General features: G+C 26.8%; 1 protein-coding gene across 2 annotated transcripts; it reads left to right on the forward strand.

Moving 5' to 3' along the window:
* The first annotated feature begins 249 nt into the window (after window positions 1–249).
* Window positions 250–17,736, forward strand: LOC119681348 (probable serine/threonine-protein kinase MARK-A). 2 transcript variants are annotated; one of them, XM_038094513.1, is made up of 6 exons: window positions 250–761; window positions 5,283–5,797; window positions 12,426–12,648; window positions 12,709–12,836; window positions 13,546–13,714; window positions 17,225–17,736. In XM_038094513.1, the coding sequence occupies exons 1-6, from the start codon at window positions 713–715 to the stop codon at window positions 17,644–17,646; spliced, it is 1,506 nt and encodes a 501-aa protein (XP_037950441.1). In that variant the 5' UTR covers window positions 250–712; the 3' UTR covers window positions 17,647–17,736. The 2 variants fall into 2 exon arrangements, with proteins under 2 accessions (XP_037950441.1, XP_037950442.1); XM_038094514.1 differs by having other exon boundaries at window positions 17,247–17,475.
* The last annotated feature ends 4,622 nt before the right edge of the window (window positions 17,737–22,358 follow it).

Consider the following 22,358-nt stretch of genomic DNA (forward strand, 5'->3'; position numbering starts at 1 on the left):
ACAGTTCTTTAAGTCAGTTTTGCTTAGATGTTTGAATTCTTGTTTTCCATTAATTGAGTTCAACAGTGCGTATGAGTAATTTATTTTCATGCATGCTATAAAAACAGATTTTTGTTTATAAAATAAGATATTTATATGGGATTTAAAGTAAATTTTGTTTCTGCAGTTATAAAGGATTTATTATGAGTAACATTTATGTAATGCTATTATAAAATTTATACAAAAACTAAAATCACTTACCAGAATCCAACGTTCTCTTCAATACCTTAACGTTTCAGTGCCCGCAATAAAATATGAAAATATAATCCTGATTATCTTTTAACTTTGTGCATTCAACCTCATAACAAATCTAAGTACAAAAGAACATTTCATTGCTTGATGCAAAACAAATGTCATATAAAACAATTGAATTAAAAATATTATGGAAACTTTTCGAATAAAAGTTCCTGAACTAAAAACTACATCTTATCAACAACAACGAGAAACTAATTCAATAAAACGTCGCAGACAATGTGGGCAGGTAGCTGAGTGCATAACTCAGCAGGACGCCATCCTGTCACACAGCAAAAGTCAGCAGAAGCTAAACCAGCACGCATACAATCAATCGAACTCAATACAGAGAAGTAAGCAGACGCACACACAGACAAGTCCCTTGGGAGCACGAAATATTTGTCTACTATCAACATTAACTTGATTGATTTTACTGGTTATAATGATAGCCATGCTTATTGTTGTAACATTCGTAATATCTGGAAATGGCGGTAAGTAATTGAAAAGAAATATTTTTAAATTAATATTTTTTCTTATGGTTTTTAATTTTGTCGAATCTTTAACCTTCAAGTTCAAATCAAACAACTAGAAAGCAAAACTTAAACTCAATTTTTTTTAGTAATTTTATTCCAAAGTAATTTCACTGAAAGCATATCGATGTATGTGATTTTTGTGTGGTTAAAATTTCTCGACCTTGACACAAAAATCTATGGCAAATGCATATCGTTTCGATGACTGAAAGTTTCACAACATAAAGTTCAGAATTCGCGAAATTTTTCTGAATTTTTTCACTTGTAGAAACTGCGGTAAGAGGAGACTACTAAATTCATTTAAAAAGCCTTTGGTTTGGTAAATATAAAAATGAAAACTCAGTGCACAATAAATAAGTCAAATGTAATGTAATGAAATATTTAAAGAAAAATAAAATTCTTGAATCAGATATAAAACAGGACAAATATCTATTGCTGACTGAGAACGTAATAATTAGCAATTTTTTGATTGGAAATAGAAGACTGTATATTTTATATATATTTTTTTTTTAAACATTGTTATATAATTACATCTAACAGCAGCCATAAGTGCAGTTATTTGTAAAGAAAATAGCTATTTTCAGAACTGTACTTGAAAGAATAACTACACTCGAACAATATTGGTAGTCTGTGCTGTATTGACATGGAATAGATATGTACAGTTATAATTAATTCTCATTCAAAAGTTACTCACTTAGTTAATAGTTAAGTTTCCTATTAGAAAATAGTTGAATTTTAATATTTTAGTTAAGCTTGTAACTTAATGAAATTAGCTTAGGCATAATCATTTACATTCATATAAAAAACAAATAAGATTTAAAATTTATAAGATAACAGTTCGGGTTTGAAGCAGCTCGGAAAATTTAGCGACGAATGATGTTTCCATTACAAAGCTGGTAATTCAAAAGTTACCACTTTTGTCTTTTAATGTTTGTATTTATTTGGTGTTAATAATAATACGAATTATTATCTGCCTATCAGATAGACTTCAGATAGTAGTCTTCAGATAGTAGAAGTCTTCAGAGAGACTTCTGAAGCCAGTAGCGTTTTTTGGTGGTAGGATTTAGGTAATAGAATTCTCATGACATTATAATCTTCAGATAATGCATTACAAAAATTCCGACAAAAACTTTTGCTAGTATAGTCCTTTGGTACTATTATGCTAAAGATACTAACTTAACTTACAAACTTCTTCAGAGAACTATTATCATACTATATATAGTAAAAAACGATAAAAAAATTGAAATAAAAAATTGACAGCCCTAAAAAACGACAAATTTTTTTGTTAATAAATTAGATTGGTAAGAAAAGATTTCGATGCATTACTTCTGTAGTATGTTTTCATTATTACAACACATTCAACAGTTATAGTTACCCACATTAAAAGATGCGACTCCTTAAACTTAATATCTGATGGCTTAGATATCAAATGTGCTCGATATACGTTACTAGAATAATTCTGCTAATCCAACATCATGAATCATGTCTTATTGTTTCGACGTTCCAAGCGCATGTATAGAAAATTAATTATTGAGGTATAAATTACATGTATACAACACCATTCCATTTATTAATTTAAATTACAATTATAACATACATCTTAAGATGTTTTCAGTTATAAAAAATATTATAATATATAATGGAATCATTAAATAAGAAGTTCTTTTCCAAAAAACGCAGTATTAGTTTGATATAGATATTCATCGTAGATCCATATATTGGCATTTACAAAAATAGGTAAAGTACAACATATTAGGCACTGATATACTGTCACAATTTTATGACTTTAAGAAAAACAAAATCAGCGCTATTGCATATACAGTAATATGTTGTAAACTGGTGTAGATGACATCAAACAATTAGTTAAATCAAGTTTTGTTATATGATGTATGAGCGGCAAACTTCTACATAAAACCTCGCTTAAGTATAAATAATTACTCGTTGCAATACTACACTTTGTGCATGGGTTTCATATAATTATCTTAAAGCTAGAAGTCCTATCACTTGACCCATACAAGTGGAAGGAAAGCAATATGATAGAGCCACAAACTTGACTGTATTCCTAACATCCTCAGATATATGCATACAAAAGATTTATGGATCTTCTTTTCGTCAAAGATTTTTAAATTCTTCTTTTAGATTTAGAACGTAATAAAACTTTTCCTATATATTTCAATTAATTTACCAGGTTTATAATAGTGATTTTTTATCTAGTGCAAAATTTATGTATGATGTTCATGATTTAATAGTGGTCATGAGGGTATAAGCTACGAACAATATAGAAATATCTATAAATATTACAGATGCCATAAAAGCTAGGTGTAGAGTGTTTAGAGTTATAATCATGCATCTTAATAATAGCAAGATATCGTATTTTGTTCCAACTAAAAATTGGAGTCATTAGACGGAAATTGTGCCCGATTCCATGACTAAAGATCGGATTTGAAATATCAATCAAACCACACAGATTCTATTACTTTCGGAAAACAAGTTCATAAATTAAAGGCAGGGCTTATATGGAAGAAGAAGAAAAGATGTCATGAAATGTCAACCACACAATAGGTGCTCAAAAAAGATTCGTTTGGTTGGCCATAAAAAAACGCGAGAAATATAATTCAAACTTTTATCTTTACCTTTCATTATTTTTTCAGGATAGTTTTTACTAATTTCTGTTCATTTTTGAAGTCAAAGGATTCACTTCCCAAAACAGTTTTTACAATTGGAATTTTTTAGATTCGCAGATTCATATTTAACTATACTAACTATTTTCTCTTAAGTTTCGAAGAATCTTTTAAATTTTTTGAAAACAAATAGTTTTTGAAAACAAATAGTTTTATCTGTCCAGTTATAAGAGATATATAAGCTACAACTGTTGCTCTAGTAAAGTAAATTGACACATACTCTTGTTGGTGACTTCTTTGCCTAGTTTTAACGGATGGATGGATCTGCTGCAATTTTATTAAATATGCTAAGCCCTCCAGTTATAACCCTTGATAAACCTTGACTCTATTCATGTTTTTCTTAAAATTTTAAGAATCCGTCCTACTAATTTCTTCGTATATCTAGGTGGATTGGCTAATATTCACTATACAGTCACGGCGTTCAAACTAAATAAACGAACTATTGACATTTCCTCTGATAGTGCCTATTTTTAAAAAGACATAATATAAACATTGAATGGAAAAATTTGCTCTATTAATCTAATTAAATTTTTCGATAAAAACTTGATATCAAATGAATGTCGTATTGAATACGATACAATATTAAAAGTATAAATTTGAACATAAATATATGTGTTATTTTAATTTACATGTGTCGCAAATGGTAATCTATATTGAATTTTATGATGATTAGCTATGCAATACTTTCATTTATTGTGCTATGCGTTTTATATATATTTTGATATATATGTATATGACAGAAACATCAAAAGCAACTACAAACATTCTCGAATATATAATAAGATTCAGTAGTATTCAGGAACAGAATATTGTCTTAAAGCAAACAGCGAGCCAAATTAAAAACTTTTATAATTTTTTTACTGATATTATAAAGATTTAGTGCTCTTATACAGATTTATTATATTATGATATCATAAAATAAAGTAATACTTTTTGGTTAGGATATAAAGTAGGTGTAAAATATTAGAGTACCATGAATTTCAAAGCTAGTAAATAACTGGTTTTATACTTTTAAATCTTTTATAATATTTTTCCGATTTTTAGTAACTTACACATAAAATTAGTCAATCTGGCATCAGGACCTCAATTGTTTATAATAATGACATTATTTCTGCGTAAGTAGGTCACTTTTGGTGCGCCATTTATATAAAAATATTATACCAAAACTGAATGAAAAGCATCTTTAAAGAATTATGATAAATTCATACGCAATATATTAAAGAAATACTGAAAGCTAGTGAGAAGAAAGAGAATAAAAAACCTATATACTTGTGTCGCGAATTGCTCTATAAATTTCTAAACTAATTCTGCAAGAGAACAACATAAGTAGAATAAATATGTTGACATCAATTGATTCTTCTTATTTCAAAATATTTATTAAATTTATTTTTTATATTTGAGTGGATTTTAAATAATATAATATATATAATATGTTTAACAGAAAAATATGAATTTTCAATTTATTGTTTTTGCGTTTGTTTGAAAAAAACAAGCTCTACTGAATTTTATAAATCAATTTCTGCCAATAGAAAAATAAACTAATTTTTTTATTTTTGTCTTTCATAATTCTTCTAAAAAGAAAAATTTGTTCATGCCAATAGACAGTAAATTCTATTCCCCCGAATCCAATCATTTAGCCTTGAACTTTCGCTAAATTATTTCAACAACTTCAGTCCTAAATACTTAAAATATTAAATTTTAAATATTACTTGTCTAAAAGTTTATTTTATTTGTGTAAAATGTGCAATTAAAGTAATGAAATTTTATTTATCAACTTTTACTTGAATTTCTTTCCTTTCAGTGTTTGCCGCACAAAGAGACTCATTTAAGCAGAAGGATCCTAACAACATAAGTGAAAGCGTAAATGCCATACTCAACAGCATGAATACAAACAGCAGCAGTAATGGAAACGGAAACGCTCTGAGCATTGGAAATACTAACAATATTAGCAACGGAAATAACAATGCCAATAGCGCCAACAACATTTATGCAGCAACCACAAGCATTAGTACGCGCACAGTAGATGGCAGCACTACAGCCGCAATGGCAATAGCAACAACCACAGCAACAACAGCGACAACAACAGCGACAACAACAGCCAACGTTAGCAACTACACCATTGCTAGTGGCAGTCTGCAGAAAGGTAGTCGCATAACATCAGGAAATTCCGGTATAAATACCAACACCATCGACATATTCGAGGACAGCAACACGAACGGTCCATACTTCGACAGAGTAGCATCGAAAAATGTAACGGCGCTGCTAGGCAAAACGGCATATTTAAACTGCCGTGTCAAAAATCTTGGCAATAAAACGGTAAGTCCGTAAAACGGCATTGCTAACGATTGTCTACTTAATTAAAATAAGTGAAAGTAAATATTTATTTGGGTCAGGTGTGCCAATAATATTTGGCAGTTTGCGAATAACAGCTGAATACAAAGTTCACTACTACGAATAGTATATAAAAGTGGGAATGATATTGAATCTTTAGATATTTACTTTTCATTTAGTTTTAATATTGATAGATGTGTATTTTTTTACTGCCTTTTAATAAACTGCAGTTTAATCGCTTTAAATGTAATTAGAGTATTGTATTTCAAAAAATGGCAATACACAACAAATTTCTTCAGTGCTTTTCATGTTTACTCCAATTTTCGTCAATTAAAAAAAAAACAACGCATTTTAAATAAGCCTTACTTTATAATTAGTAATATCTTCAATTAAAAAAAAAAAAATAATCTTAAACTAGCTTTGCTTTATAATTACTGAATAATTTTATTTAGAGAAATATTCCAGTTTATTTTGATCAAATTTCTGAAAATAATTGTAAGCGCTAGCGAAATAATTTGCATTTAGATTTATACTTCTTTCTTACGGTTCTTTTTATAGTTCCTCCTACCTTCAATTCGAAATATTAAAAGAAATGTATCCTCTACTTTAAATAATAACTATCATATACTATCAACTAAAGTGTAATCCATTCTGTAGTTTCGAAACTGAACGTATATGAAACATATTCAAGAGTGCAATACAACTTTATTGCAATATTCTCATATTCTCTACAGAAATTATCCAAACGAAATTTTCTATAACTTATCTTCATATAGTTGACAACAGCTCAACCAAAACAAAACATAGGATTATTTACAAAGCGGAGAAGATGTGAAAGTAATTATTTACATAAATGCGATCATTTGAATAACCCCACAAAAAAATTTAGTGGTACCAAATTGCATGATCTTAGTGATTGATTTGATATTAACAAATCATGAAATCAAAGTCCTGGAAAATTTCTCGGCCAGAAGAGAAACCAGAAAGGACATATTGTAAAATGTCTTTCATATTCATAACTTCAATATGAGATTAAAAATATTTGCAAACATGCAACTGTGACGACTATAATTGATGATTTTTGTCCTACTATCCTCATTACCAGAAAAGTCCACTCTCTAAAAATCACTTATACACTGATCTCTTATAAATACTATTTTTCAAACACTTTATTTACTGATATATCTACTAAGCAAATCCCAATCACCAAAACAGAACACAATCAACATTTTTGTTACACAATTTTACAATTTTAACACATTTTACGGATGTAGAATGATCCACATTGAATAATGGCAATCATTAAGCTATACACATAAGGCTTTGGATAGCAGGTCTGCTTAATATAACACATATCTCAATGGATTAACGTTGCCAAATTAGAACAAACGAAATAGAGAAATTTTTGTAATGAGAGAGAAACTCTCTAATCTGGAGTATCAGTAATTACTTGAAACGAACTAATTTGAAGGTATAGAAATAATTGTTTATCATGAACTTAGTGCAGTATTTTTAAGAACTTAAGAGTCTTAAAATATTCTATTGATTTAATACTTTTATATGTCTTATCTTTCTACTTATTTGAGTTTTGATTAAAGTCCATAAACATGGCTTATTAATGTGGCTTTAATTCTATAAGACTTAGATTCTACAATAGTTTTCAAAAATCTAAATGGTATACTTGTTTATTAAATAGGTGTGAAAAATAGTTTTTTGAATGTTGTCTAAATATGCTTTTCTGTAAAGAAGGGAATGTAACGTAAGGTGATATTTTTGCGTTATAAACTTAACAAAATTATCTATTGAACCATTTTACTTAAGTTCCCGCAATCCTGTGATAAATCGTTTCCTTAGCTTTTATTTATGTGTAAATAATAATGTGCTACAAGAATTTAGTATTTTTCAACTTCACCCTATTATTCTCAAAAACTCAGATGTCTAGGCGAAAAAAAAATTGCAGGTTTGAGCTCAGTGGTCTCAAATTAAATTAACTAAATAAATCGAATCCCTAGTTTCGTACACTTTAATTAATGTTTTCTGAATTTTATTGCATGTTTTGGTAATTCCGCAAAATTAACATATAGCTACGAAAAATATATATAATATTTCCGAAATAAGTCCTACATTTTTAATAAATTATTTAGTAAAATTTGTATCGTTACCTTTTGGAATCAATTAAGTTCAATTTAGGAAATAAATTAAATAGCTGTGAAGTTTTTATGTCGACCAAAATAACTCTTCCATTAAGAAAATCAACTTCAGCGGAAACGTCAAACATATTTATTTTTTGCAGTCTATATGTGATGAATGTGTAAATGATCTCTTTAATAACTCTGGTCGCTAGTATATATAAGATATAAAATCTAAAAAATTTCTAATTGTTCAAAAGCACTACTTCTTCTTCTTCTTTGTTCCGTTAACCCCCAGTGGAGCATAGGGCCTCAACAATTCCTCTGAACCGTATTCTATTTGGAGCAGCCGTGCAGATGTTGTTCCATCAGTAGCGTGCTGATGTTAATTCGGCAAAGTACTACTGGTATTTCTTTAAAATTCAGTTACTCAGAATAAGGAATTAATATTTTAAACTCTAATTCTAACAGTAATCTAACATCTAATATCCCAATCATATTCCTTGTAATTTATTCAAATCCAATTACAACTATAATCTCGCATCCAAATTCCCAATTCTGATTTCCCTGTAATTAGCGATTTTGGGTAATCTAATTAAAGAAATAATCAATACTGCACAGCTTTGTGTATATTAAATTCAAAAATTAGGATAAGAAAGTAATAGTTAGATCCCATTAAAGTTTTATTTTTTGAAAAATTGCAATTCAAAATCAGTACACCAACAATCTCAATATCATCAATAGCACAATACGCACAATTTCACATTTTTTCTATCTTAAAGAATGATACGAATGTCAACTTCTCAATCAATTATTAAAAAGCTTCAATCCTTTAAACTATATTCTAATATTTTTCTGTAATATTCATTCCATAAAAACGGAACATAATGTAGGCGCTTCTAGTATTTATGTTTAAGTATCACTAATTAGTTTTGTACCGAATCGATTTCAAATCAAAATCTCTGACCTCTGAATCTAGAATGGGACTGTGTGAATTATGACTGAACCCAATAGCGCGAAAGCTATATCAAGCGGTTTTTATCACGAACCAATGCTTTAAAATATCAAACCACATAAGGGGATCACTTTATAAGTTTAAGCAAATAACTGTCTCGCTAGATACGTTATCTGCACATATTGATTTACTTGATATTTGTTATATTTATTGGAAACTTTGTTTACTACCCTGTCCGAATTTTTATGGTATCATTATACCTATTATGAAATTAATATCTACACTCAAACAATATGCTCTAACCACATTATAGTTAAGTTGATAAAGAATATATAAAAACTAAGAAGTGGTATGGTTAAACTAAAATCTAGTGTCGTGAAATTATTGTTCTGAGTGTAGTCGGTCTCCTACTAACATCAGTTCAAATTGCATTCTATAAAACTAGTAAAGCTATTGGTATTTTCTTTCATTTCAGAAAACCACAATAGTTCCTTGCATTTGAAAACTTTTTTTTTTTATAAATGGATGGGTATATGTGCTTTCCTCACTATAACATTTTCAAGAAAATATTTTCAACCAAAAAAAAAACAAGCTGCTCGCTTATTTATATATCCAACCCTGCTGGCATTCCATTTTGGTTCGTTTTGTTTAATACCAAAATAAATCATACCATCTTTCATACCATTTAAGTAACAATATAATTTAGCAAAGTAAGAGTTTTGTTTCAAACGCACACTAACAGGAAGTGTCAATTTTATTTTGCATTATTGGTGGGATGTTTTAGTGCATGATATGTACATACGCCAAAATGTGGTGGTTAGCGGATTGTTGGTGGGTCCTTAATAACTTTTTCAGTGGTTTCAAAATTAATGGAAACTGAGCAACAAATTTACAGTTCAAATGTGTGAAACGGCTTGAATGAAAAATTAATGACTATTTCGGAAACAACTAGGCTAGCTTAGAATAGATTTATTACCGCTTTTGAACCGAAAGCGAACTATAAAACAAAAACTGTTTTGTAAACAATTTTATAATAAATAAAATATAAAATGTAGAATTTGATATTATATGTAATAAAATGCCAACAAAAACATTCCTATACCGTACAAGTGGTATAGGGAAATATGTACAGGAAAAAATTAAATAGAATTTCCATAAAAAAGTAAATAAATAAATCGATATGCAAATTTTACGAGCCTGTAAACACATATTTTATTATCGAAACTTTTGGTTGATTCTCACGCGGTCTTCCTGACTGTTTGCCTGATTGCATGCGTCGTCGAATCGTGGAATCATTCGATCAGACGCGTAAAGTTAAATTGAATCATTCTGGATTTTCCAACATGAAATCAAATTTCGGGTATGCCTTCTCTTTAATAAAATTCATATAAATTCAAAGGAAATGAATATTTTTGCTTATACTGAACGACTAGGAGATGCCTTAAATAAATATTCTCCTCCATACCAAATTGGGCTTACTTCCTTAGAACAAGAAGTTAAAGAAAAGTTATATATGATCAAATATATATAATTAGAGTTTAATTATATTTGAAGCTTTTCTTTCTGCCAATTTAATAAAAGAATTATTGCAAATACTATGAAGTCTTTAATAAATATTCTATTCTTGTACGTAGAGTGTAAGAAGTACTTATATTTCTTATAGAGTTTTCTGTACATATTTATAGATACTTTTATATTATTTTTATAGAAATTTTATTTTATATTGTAACTTTTCTTCTTCTTCTACTTTTCATGTTGATTTGCTTTCCAAAGCAGCACGTTGTGTGACAGGTGATAATTATTCTATTCGAAACTTTTTGTTTACAGTCTATTCAGTATGTTGAGTTTTACGCACGGTTTGCGAAAGAAGTAGAAACTGTCAGTTGAAATGTGTCAAGGTTTGACGCTAGGAATAATTATATTCAAAGATTTGTGGGTGTATTTCGGCTCAGGTGACAGACATTTAACACAATATAAAAATGTTTTATAACATTTCTGTGACAGACAAATAAATTCAGGCAAGTATGTTTCTAACAAATTTTTTACAAAAACATAACATCTTAGCTGCATTGTTACTGAGGCGGCAAATGTTGAAGTTAAACTTTTAATTAGAATAATAAATATGTTTTCCATACAAAGAAATATTCAACAAAAGCTGACAAATGATAAAAGATAAAATAAATGAAATTTGATTTAGATAAATACATACATATCCAATCAGGTTGTATACTTAAGAAACATGAGTCTAAATAAGTACACTTACTCACTTATTAAATTTGTTAAGCTTTAAGTACAATCACTAGAAATAATACTAAAATTTAATATTTTGAAATATTAAATATTAATATTTATGAAATACAGAAGAACATTATTTGCATTTAAAATCTGTTTTGCATCTTTTTGGAATCAAATCATATGCCTTAAGCACATGAGTTTGTATTATAAGTCAATCTATAATGTCATCTGTGGTAAGTGTGGATTTTTTAGTTAGGAATTTAAAATATTTTTCGTTGACTCAATAACATAAGAAATTAAAAATAGTTTTTGTAGTTGCAATTTCACTACTATTTGATAAACACCTCTCTACTGAAAACAATAATTTTTATTAAGAATTTAGTTTCTTTCGTTAAAATGGACATTAAAAATCAATATAATATAAAAAATTAACTTAGATTTTTATTTTCTTTCACCATTTAATAGTTCAATATCAACATAAGCCTGCCCCACAATCCTTTTCAGTTAAGTTCAACTCTGTTTTAGTCGTCCTCTTTTGTGAATTTTTAGCACTTCTCCTTCGACTATCTTTTAATGATTTTTATGAATACTATATATTCTATTTGTGTACTTTATATCAGCCATATCATTTATTTTTTCATAAAAGCTAATACTATCATATTTTGACTTTATTTGAAGTTTAATATAAACTTTTGAATAAATGCAAATTTTTTTGAATTTTACACTGTATGTGTTGGTAATTATTTTTCATATACAACTAAAAACAAACAAATTAGCTTATCACCTTTTATCAGTCATTCCAAATCATGGCTATGGAATCTTCTGCAGATAGACAATAATCTTCACTGCAGAAGTTGGAGAAATCGGCAGCATTTTTTGACAGCTTATCAGACTTTTCATGAATAAAGACTTAAAATGGATTTCTGCATACTTCTATCTTATGGTTTTTCCGTGGAATATGGTATCAAAAGAGCAAAATATCACATGGAAAATAACCATGTGACCTTTGTAACCTTTGTGATAAAAGGTTTGATTTTTACATTTAAAAATGTACCGCCCGATATTAAGTTCAATATCTATTCAATCATATATCGTTAGTTTAAGCTGTTGTAATAACTTCGTCAATCTTTTATCTACTTTTATTATATAAATATTAAACTCTAGCCTTTAATTCTATTTAAATATTTTTCCTATCAGTTATAACCCCTTGAAATAAATTATTAAAGAAATCAACAAAATTTTTTTTAATATATATAATATTTATGAATCTTCTCTAAATACTGCACCACAACAGATGTTATTACAAGTATCTTGGGTACGCCATCGTGATGTGCACTTACTCACAGTTGGCCGATACACATATACTTCCGATCAGCGTTTTCGTGCTATACATCAACCACAAACCGATGACTGGACGTTACAGATAAAATATCCACAACATCGAGATTCTGGTATTTACGAATGTCAAATTTCAACTACTCCACATATGAGCCATTACATTTATTTAAATGTTGTTGGTAGGATATTTGTAGTTACATTAGATTAAGTGCTTATAAAATACTCGAATATTTTTTCAGAGCCATCTACGGAAATAATAGGTGCACCAGATCTTTATATTGAAAGTGGCTCTACGATAAATATAACCTGTGTTATAACAAATTGTCCGGAACCACCTGCTTATATCATATGGAATCATAATGACGCTGTATGTTTTTGATATTGACAAATTTTTGAATGATTTTAATTTTAAATTTATATAAGATTATATATTATTTTGCACTGTATATTCTATACATTTCGAGAATTTATCCGCATGTTTCAACAATTATAAAATAACGTTTTATATACATATTTAAAGTTTAGTGTTGTGTACTTTACATTGTTTTAAAATTACAACAAAAAATTAAAATTACCAATCTTTCATCATTCATACAATCATTGTACACTTAAGATGGTCTATGAAATAGACCGAAATATTTATAATATAAATAATTTTTTATAAAAATTAAAATACAATTAAATATTTATCACAAATTTATTAGTGTAATTTTTTATTTAAAAAAACATTTTTAATTTTAATATGTTAAATTAAAGACCTGAGCTTAGTAATGATAAATAAATAATAAAAATTATTACATACATACATATTATTAAATATTATTAATATAGTACTTATCTTATAGTGCCATATTAAAAGTTTGAAATACATTTTTTTATGAGTCCTAATATTTTTTTTATGAGTCCTAATATTACATAAATTTTATATATACTATTATATATTATACAGATATGCTACATAACTTTATCTCACGTTATATATGTTATTTATTTAATATTATTTATAATGTATAAATAATTTATATAATATACTAAATGTGACTTGGCGGTTTTTCTTAATTTTTTCCAAAACCTAGATCATCAGTGAAAACTCAATACGTGGTGGTGTTAAAATAGTATTGATAAAGGGAGAGACAACAATTTCTTCGCTATTAATTGAATCTGCACAGCCAACTGATTCTGGTCTATATCAGTGCAGTCCCTCGAACGCCAAACCTAAGAGCGTCACCATTCACATACTAAATGGTAAGTGGGTAATTGTGTTTTCTTTATGGACTATAAGTTGGTTATTTATAAAAGTCTTACATATGAGATATATCATTAGATTTATAAATAAATTTCATTTAATTCATTTCCAATTTTTTTTCTTATTTATCATATAATATGTTATAATAATACTTACATTTGACATATTCAAATTTGACTTTACATTTATATTATATATATTAACTGACTTTTCGTACTATAATACCACCATATCTGTTACACTTATATATTTCTCAAATTTCATTTAAATATTTTTATTTGAATTTTCTTTTTTTATAGTTTGGTTTAAAATTTATTATTTATTTGCTCTGTTTCCCTCAATTCAATTAAAATTACTTTATATATTTATGAAGTAATGTCATTACATTTTTAATGTTTTTCAATTCCAAACGATTTCATTTTATATATTTATTTTTTGTAATTTTATTTTTTGTTTATATATCATAGTTATATTATTATTATTTTTTTGTCCTTTTACCATATCATTTTTAATTAATCACAACTTATTTAATTTAATTTAATTTCATACAGAAAATGCTTTCAATATTTTCTTATGTTCTAATGTTTATTTTGATTTATTTTACATATTTTTGTTTTAAATAAATAAAATATTTCGGAACTTAATTTTTTTTAGTTAAAAATTCAAGCAAACTTAAGTTTTTATAATATAATATGCATCACATTAGCTTAAACATATATGTATCATTACGTGTTAGTAACATAATAATAAAAAATCAAATTAAATTATAAATTTTAATACTCGTATATATTTACATTTCTTATTGAATGAAAATGCTATTAAATATTATTTAGTATTCATTTTCATATATATTAAATATATTCTCTTTTACATATAATGTGTTGTTATGCTGAGTGTATTAATATTATTTTTTAACAAATTTGTTATTTGAATAAATTTATTTTCATTATATGTCATTTTAGTACCCTTCCTTATACTATAATTTAATTAACTTTTCTTAAGGCCTTTTTAAGTAACCTTATTAAAGTATGTTTCATTAAATAAAGCATTTTTATTTTTTTCATTTTAATAAATTCTTTTTTTTATTTCAAATTTTTTTTGGTAAATTATTTGTTATTTCACTATCTTTGTCTTTTAATTAATTTAATTTTAGGTTATTTTGTTTTATATATTATTTAATTTTTTATTAATTTATACGGTGTTACGTTGTTATTTCTCTTTCATCATCTTAACATTTTGCTATAGATTTTTTTGTGTAGTTTCATATTATTTCATTTTAATATTACCTATATTTACAATAGCATAATTTCACCACGTTCGACGTATTTTATTTGTTATATTCGTTTATGTATTATTAAAACAAAAATCTAAATATAATGTTTATATAATGTTAATTATTGTTAAAAATAAAAATTAAGTAAAAAGCCACGATTTATTTTTAATTTTAACATTAATATAATGTTTATTCAATTAGCCTGTAAAAACATTATATTCAAAACCATTTGGTCTTAAAATAATAAATATTTAAAATATAAATATTTTATTGATATTTCATATAGTTTTTTATATTACTTAGCCAAAATTTTCAATTTTTTTTTAAATGAGATGTATAGAGTAATTTTGCCATTTCACCGGATTCATAGATTTATGATAAAATATTGATATAAAATATAAACTGCCTGTAAAGTTTCAAATACAATATCTTAAAATTTTCACTAACTAAATTTTCTTTTAATTAAATTCTGTTAATGAATTTCAATTGAAGTCCGCTTAGAACTTATGGTGTTTCTTCAAAGTAGAGCAAGACCTTACCGAAGTACGCCATTTGAAGTCTTTAAAAACCTCCCTTGATAAATGAGTTACAATATATTTTATATTAAGAGGCCGTATGAATTGCACTATTTGCGCAAAATCTAGAACTGAATCTAGAGAAGAGCTCTAATCTGCTCTGGTGACAGAACTTCCATATGAAAGAGGTTTCTTCTGTGCGTTATTAAAGCTGTACAGTCACAATGAATGTGAACGGTCGTTTCCTCATCTTCAAGCCATAATCTGCATTCCGAGTTAGCAGTTAATTGTAGTATATGAAGATAATAATGACCTGTAATGAAACCCGTTATCAACCTTAAATTACACTTTGAGAATTTAAGAATGTCTTTGTAAGAATATGGTGTTATCAGTGCTTTGCTTTGCCTGAGTCCAGGAAAGTTTATTGATATGAAAGTTTACCCAGTACTAATGGTTACTAAAGGGTTCCAATACTGGTCATTTTGAACTGAAATTGCACCCAGATAAACTGCAATTATCTGCTAATCGGGAATGTAGATTATACTTCGAAAATGAGGAGATAACTATGCAATATTTTTATGATTGTCCAGCTTTGACAGCGCTCAAAAGAAACTTGTTTCAGGTGGAGTTTCTGTCACCAGAACAGATTAAGAGATTTAGTACTGGACTTTTTTTCATTACACTCTAGGGGGCTTTGTGTACAATAAGCCCCCTAGAATTTGGTACAACAAGACTGTTTTGGCTGTTTGGCGAATTCACGCCTCTAGTTTCAATAATAATAAAAATTTAGTTTTCTTAGTATATAAATTTAAATTTATATATTTTGGATACTATAAGAATACTGAAGCAAAATTTGCGGACTTGTGTAAGATCACATACATAGAACATGTCGCGGACCCCTGAGCAGTGCTTCGGACAGCCGTAGTCTATATCCTAATTCATAGCCACCCCTGGATCAATTATTTTTTGCCCTCTCTATAAAATTTATCTTATCGTGGATATCATTTTACCCAATATGAGTAAAGTAATATTCGTTATTTTTTTGAATTCCCGCGTCCTATAAAACTTGTATGGAAAATTGGATCAAGCGTTGGCATGCATGTATTGCCGCAGGAGGAGAGTACTTTGAAGGCGATAATAAAGGAAATTATTAAAAATTAAAACTTTGCGTGTTTTTTTAAGTTCTCGTTCTTTTTTGATCCAATGGATCGAATGGTTTTCAGATTCTGCGTTACCTAATGAGAGGAAAATAATATATATATATATATTTATATATATCTATATATATATATATATATATATATATATATATAATTTGGTCATTTTTAGCTGTTCGTGTTCATTACTCAGATTACTTTTTTTATGTTATACTTCATTAATGATTAATTTCTTTTATTTATGTTTTTTTTTTTCATTTTATGGGTTTTAATAATTTTATTGTATATTTATTTTATCTTATTTAGATCATATTATAAAGTATTTTATAATATTGTATATATTTATCACTAGATTTTTTTTTAAATATAATTAATTGATTTTATTTATATTACATGTGTATCATATTTGTATACATAATCCTTATTTAGAGAATTTAACTACATTAGCATTTTTCTATTATTGCCATTATATGTTATATACAATACATTTATTATATGTAAATAATAAACCGGTGTACACAATGATTGAGTTATTGAACAGATATTAAGATGTGCATTAAAAAGGTGTATCACATTCCGTTTCTAGGGAAGTACCCAGCAGCAATGCAGCGCGCGGCACGTCAGCAGCATCGCATGCCACTAAGTCTATATGTATTAATCTATCTGTCAATCTACTTCTGCTGTTCTATATATGCAGCACAATATATGAAACTGCGTACAAACTACGTAGAAATCTAAACAAAAATCATTTCCAACAAATCTTTAACACATTTGGACTTTCAAGCTTCTTGCGATCTACAGTTTCTTCTGAACCATGCGTGAAACCTTCTACACATTTGCACCCAACTCTTAAAAATTTTCAAAAAAAAAGCGGTACTGTAAGTGAAATTCATACTAAATCATCTCAGGTGTGGCACAGAAGCAGTTCCACACTCTTCATTATGAACGGACAGAGAGTAAAAATTAAAAAACTAGTTGAAAGGTGATTGAAATGCCAGAAATTCTCAGTAAATTATTAAATAAAATTTAATAAAACGAAATAAATAAATTGAAAAGAAGTTAATACAAAATTTAAACAAAATAGACGAGTACTAAAACATACAAAATACTGCAAGTTTATATAAAATGTTATTTTATAACTTACTTTATACATATATCAACTATGTATATGTGTGCATTTCATATGATTTTCTATAATTTGTATGTAACTTTTTAGCCTTGTATTATAAGAAAAATCTCAATATGGAACACTAATAATAAATATAATATAATAATTGGAAATTCTTACCTTTCCAAGGTTTACACAAAGTGTGACCTACTAATGTGAAGATAATTTGAGTAGTAAAACTGTAATATATTTATAAAAAGTAACCAAATATATAATAAACAAAAATCTCTTATTAGTTAGACTCTAGAAAATTTAAATTAAATGAACTGTTAAGATAAATGTTGAAAGGCTTCAAAAATTTTAAAGAACTTAGCACTAAGTACACTAACAAATATAAGCATTATAAATACAAAATGAAAAATATTAAATTAGTTTTAAGATCTAAATATGAAGTGACTTTGTGCACAATTAAATTTAAAAATAAGAATATTAAAAAATAAATTTCAAAGATTTAAATAAAATCATTAGTAAAATACATTTTTAATAATTAAAATTGTTTTTAAATATTTTTTAATTGGAGGCATTGATATCTTAATAAATGAAAATTTTAATTACTTCGAAACAGCATAGTTTCAATATTATATTTCTATTCTAAAATATTTGAATATTTTAATGTGGAGTTTTCTGGAGCTATTGTGGTATTGTCATTCTTTTTCATTCTAAATGCAATTAGACCTATTAAATATGTATAACTAAAAGCAACAAAAAATTTTTCTAAATTTTTGCAATCTGATATAATATTCGCTCCAGAACTGGTTAATATTTTTTCAGGATTAAAGACTTATTTATTTTGTGATTGTTGAAATTTTTTTGTATAAAAAATATTTGAATAACAATAAATTTTTTAAAAATTATTTTATTAAAATTAAATTTTTTGATAAATTATTTTTTCACAGAATAAATACTTTTAATTATCTTTTATGGGCTATTGCGTTAATGCTAATTTTACAAACAAATGACATCTGACATTTAAGTCTTCAATATCAAGCAAATTAAAGATAATTAAAATAAAATGTATATTGTTAAATTGTTTTTCTTGTTAAAATTATTGCTAATTGAAGAATTTATTATTTGATGAGTTCCCCTTCATATTTGAGTGTGAAAAAAAATTAATGTCAGAAATGATTCAATTTGTTAAAAAAAAAACAACAGAAGCTGTTTCAAAGTTCTTTAATATTATAAATTTCTGAACATATTTCTTTCTTTAAAAATTATTTCTGTCAATTTTATACTCTTCTATTTGCTTTATTTACAAATTTTACACATATGAAAATGCAATTCATTTTTAAATTGATGATGGAATAAAAACCAAAATTATATATATAATTCTTTTAAATATATTTTTGCTTTGTATTTAAAAATTTGAAAGCAAATTAAATATAGACTTTCATGAATTTCATTACAAGAAAGTTTAAAATATATTCGAAGTGACTCTTATCTTTTACATATATTGAATTTCGCTAACTAAATTTCGTTTTATTTAATTCAAATTTTAAAATTTTAAAAATTTAATAATTACATTAATTTACATGGAGTATATAAAATATATAATATTATATGAAATTTTGTGAGAATATTAAAAATAATTGGCGTGTCTATGCATTTTGAAAATTTGTAATTTAACTTCTAATTACAAATTTGAGATACTTTTCTTTGACATTTCTATGTAATTAAAATTAAAAATTTGTGATTATTTTACGTTTATTTAAAACTAAAAATTGTAAATATATTTATGTAAACAATATATATAATTAAATAATAAAGTACATATTAAAATAATAAAGCTCAAGTAACAATTTCATTTTTGTTCAAATAAATGGTAAGTTAAGTTAAATATGAGCTATAGGAACTTCAGCCAATTGATAGCTATCTATAACAAATCAAAATATAACAATAATTTATTTATTTTAATCTTAAAGCATGTTAACAATATTTTTTCTGATATGGCATATAAAGTAATTAAAAAAATTGGTGAGTACATTTTTAAACATAAACGTGAGTTTCGATGTTGCTTCACTCTTAAGCATTTACTAAAAGAAGCTACGATTGATGTAATGTATTAAAAATAACTTTTTGACCAGCGTTAAGCTTTATTTAAAAAAATTGTTAAGTCATCGCTTAACATTAGGCTTACTAGATGATTTCAGGCCTTATTCCGTGTCATAAATTAAAATTTTTCGTCTCTTCACCAAAGACAGTGTTCTTTTTTGTTTTTTTTCTTTAACAGCGAGTTTAAACATAGCAAAGCCACTGGACAGTAATTCGTTGAACAAAGTCTATAACGGGAGAAATCTACAGCCAATCATATATAGTGTACAAAAGATTTTACAAAGAACCGTCGAACGCTCCTAATACTGCTTTAGCATTCGATATTTACGTCTATGGATTTTTGCCATTTAGGGGCACAGGTAGGAGTAGTGATCTTTAGATTGTGAATGAGCTTTATACCCCAAAATACCATTTCTCAATAATGACTCCGTATTGGCACTTTTTTTAGTGATGAGGATTATTTTGCGTTTTGTGAATATATCAAACAAGAAAATTGTCGCATTTAAAATTGAAGATATGGATATAAAAGATTTTAACTTGATTTTAATTTAATGATTTTAGTAAGTTGGTGCCAAAAGCTGCATTATGACTTGTTTTTGCTTTAGAAGTATTTACTATCGGAGAGTAATCTAATATTATCATTATAATAATAATGAAAAGTCGAACATTTATTAAATTAGAAAACACTAAAAAAAAAGATATCGAGGGTCTAAAATATAAAGACAAAACTATGATTACTATGATTTAACAGTAAAATCAAAAAAAACTTACGACTTCATATATATGGACGTTAGGTGTTACAGTTATTTTATTACTACTTAAAGATTAAAGGCTCCTAATTAATGAATATATATAGAGATGTTATAAAAAAAATATGATAAAAAAAGCAGCACAACCTTAATTCTGTAGTAATATCTGAATAATCTTAAATAAGAAATTTCATTTAATAAAATAATTTGAATTTAACTTATTTATGCATCAACGACGTATTCTATTTAAAAACTCCAAAAATTGTTGGTACAAAATATAATACGTAAAATGAAAATAGCCGGAAATATCAAAATAAATTTAAATATCAAAACACAATTGCTAAGAAGAAATGGTTGGAACTAAATCTGAACGATCTGAACGATCTGAAAATTTATGGGAATCTCACACATATAATTTATTTTTATTTTTAACGTCAATTATGATGAAATAAACCATTAATAAATAAACTAATCACACAGTTATTTCGAGAATTGCCAAATCCCCTTCATTACTTGTCTTTTGCAATTATTTCTTATATTTAATTCTTCGTATATGATTTCTTTAACAGTACATTTGTACTGTTGAACTTGAACCCTGCCAAATAATATTAGGGAATAATTTTCAAAAACAAACACAGATCCCCAGTACTGTAAAATTTATAATGAAAAAAGAAGTAAGGAAGTAAGAAAAAAAAATAGAGAATATTTTTGCGGCAGACCAAATGAAATTGAACCAATACTTCTTCAGCAACCAGGTCAAGAACGACATCGCCTACGATGTTCAAATGTAGAAACTCTGACTTGATCTGAAGAAATAAATTAAAAATATCTAAAATAAAATTGGTTCTAGGAGAATATTGGACTATAGAACGTCACTAGGGCAGCTGGGGCTGCCAAAACCTTACAGTAGAATGTCTACTGGTGCTCGAGAGCAGATACCAAAACAGCTGACAAATCTTTATTCAGATATGTATGTATCAGGAGATACAGTCTTAAGCCCATTTCTTATTCCACCCAGCGATGTTTTCAACATTAGTAACATATTAAATTTATCAAACCGACTAGTTCAAAAATTTCCAACTTTCCTACAAGTACGATGCGCTTATTGAATTGGTTAGATCAGTACTCCAACTTCTTATCTACCTACCTATGTATTTGTAAACATATAACTATATCCGGTAGTAGTATCGTTAAGAGATTCTAAATGATATTCTCAAAAAATTTCAATTATCCATTAAATTTTTATATTAGAAGAGAGATAAATGAACTCGTAGATACACATACAGATGGAAATCGCTAGATAAAATGATATATTTAGTTGATCAGAAAAATATTTGCTACATATTGTATATACTTCGCTCAATGTTCCTTTCGCGTCATTACAAATATTTGAACAAATTTTTTATACTCTTTTTAAACTATGTTACTTCTATGAAGTATATAGGATACGATTGTAATAAAATTAATGTGTATATAACTTTGTCTGCTAAGATCTTGGAATTTATGAGGTAATTTAAATTTATTTGCAGTTGCATAAATTAAACAACACTTTCTAAATAAGCAAAAATATAAAAACATGTTTTTTATACTAGTACTTATTATTGTTATTGATAAATTGTTTTCTTTATATGAAGTATTATTCTCAAGCTTAGTGGCAAGCGTGCTTCAAAGGAAATATAAGTAAAGAATTCTAATTAAATCTTATTCCAACAGAGAGTTTGTGTCAGCATCA

The sequence above is a fragment of the Teleopsis dalmanni genome, chromosome 2, assembly GCF_002237135.1.
Source record: "Teleopsis dalmanni isolate 2A chromosome 2, ASM223713v2, whole genome shotgun sequence".
NCBI lineage: Eukaryota > Metazoa > Arthropoda > Insecta > Diptera > Diopsidae > Teleopsis > Teleopsis dalmanni.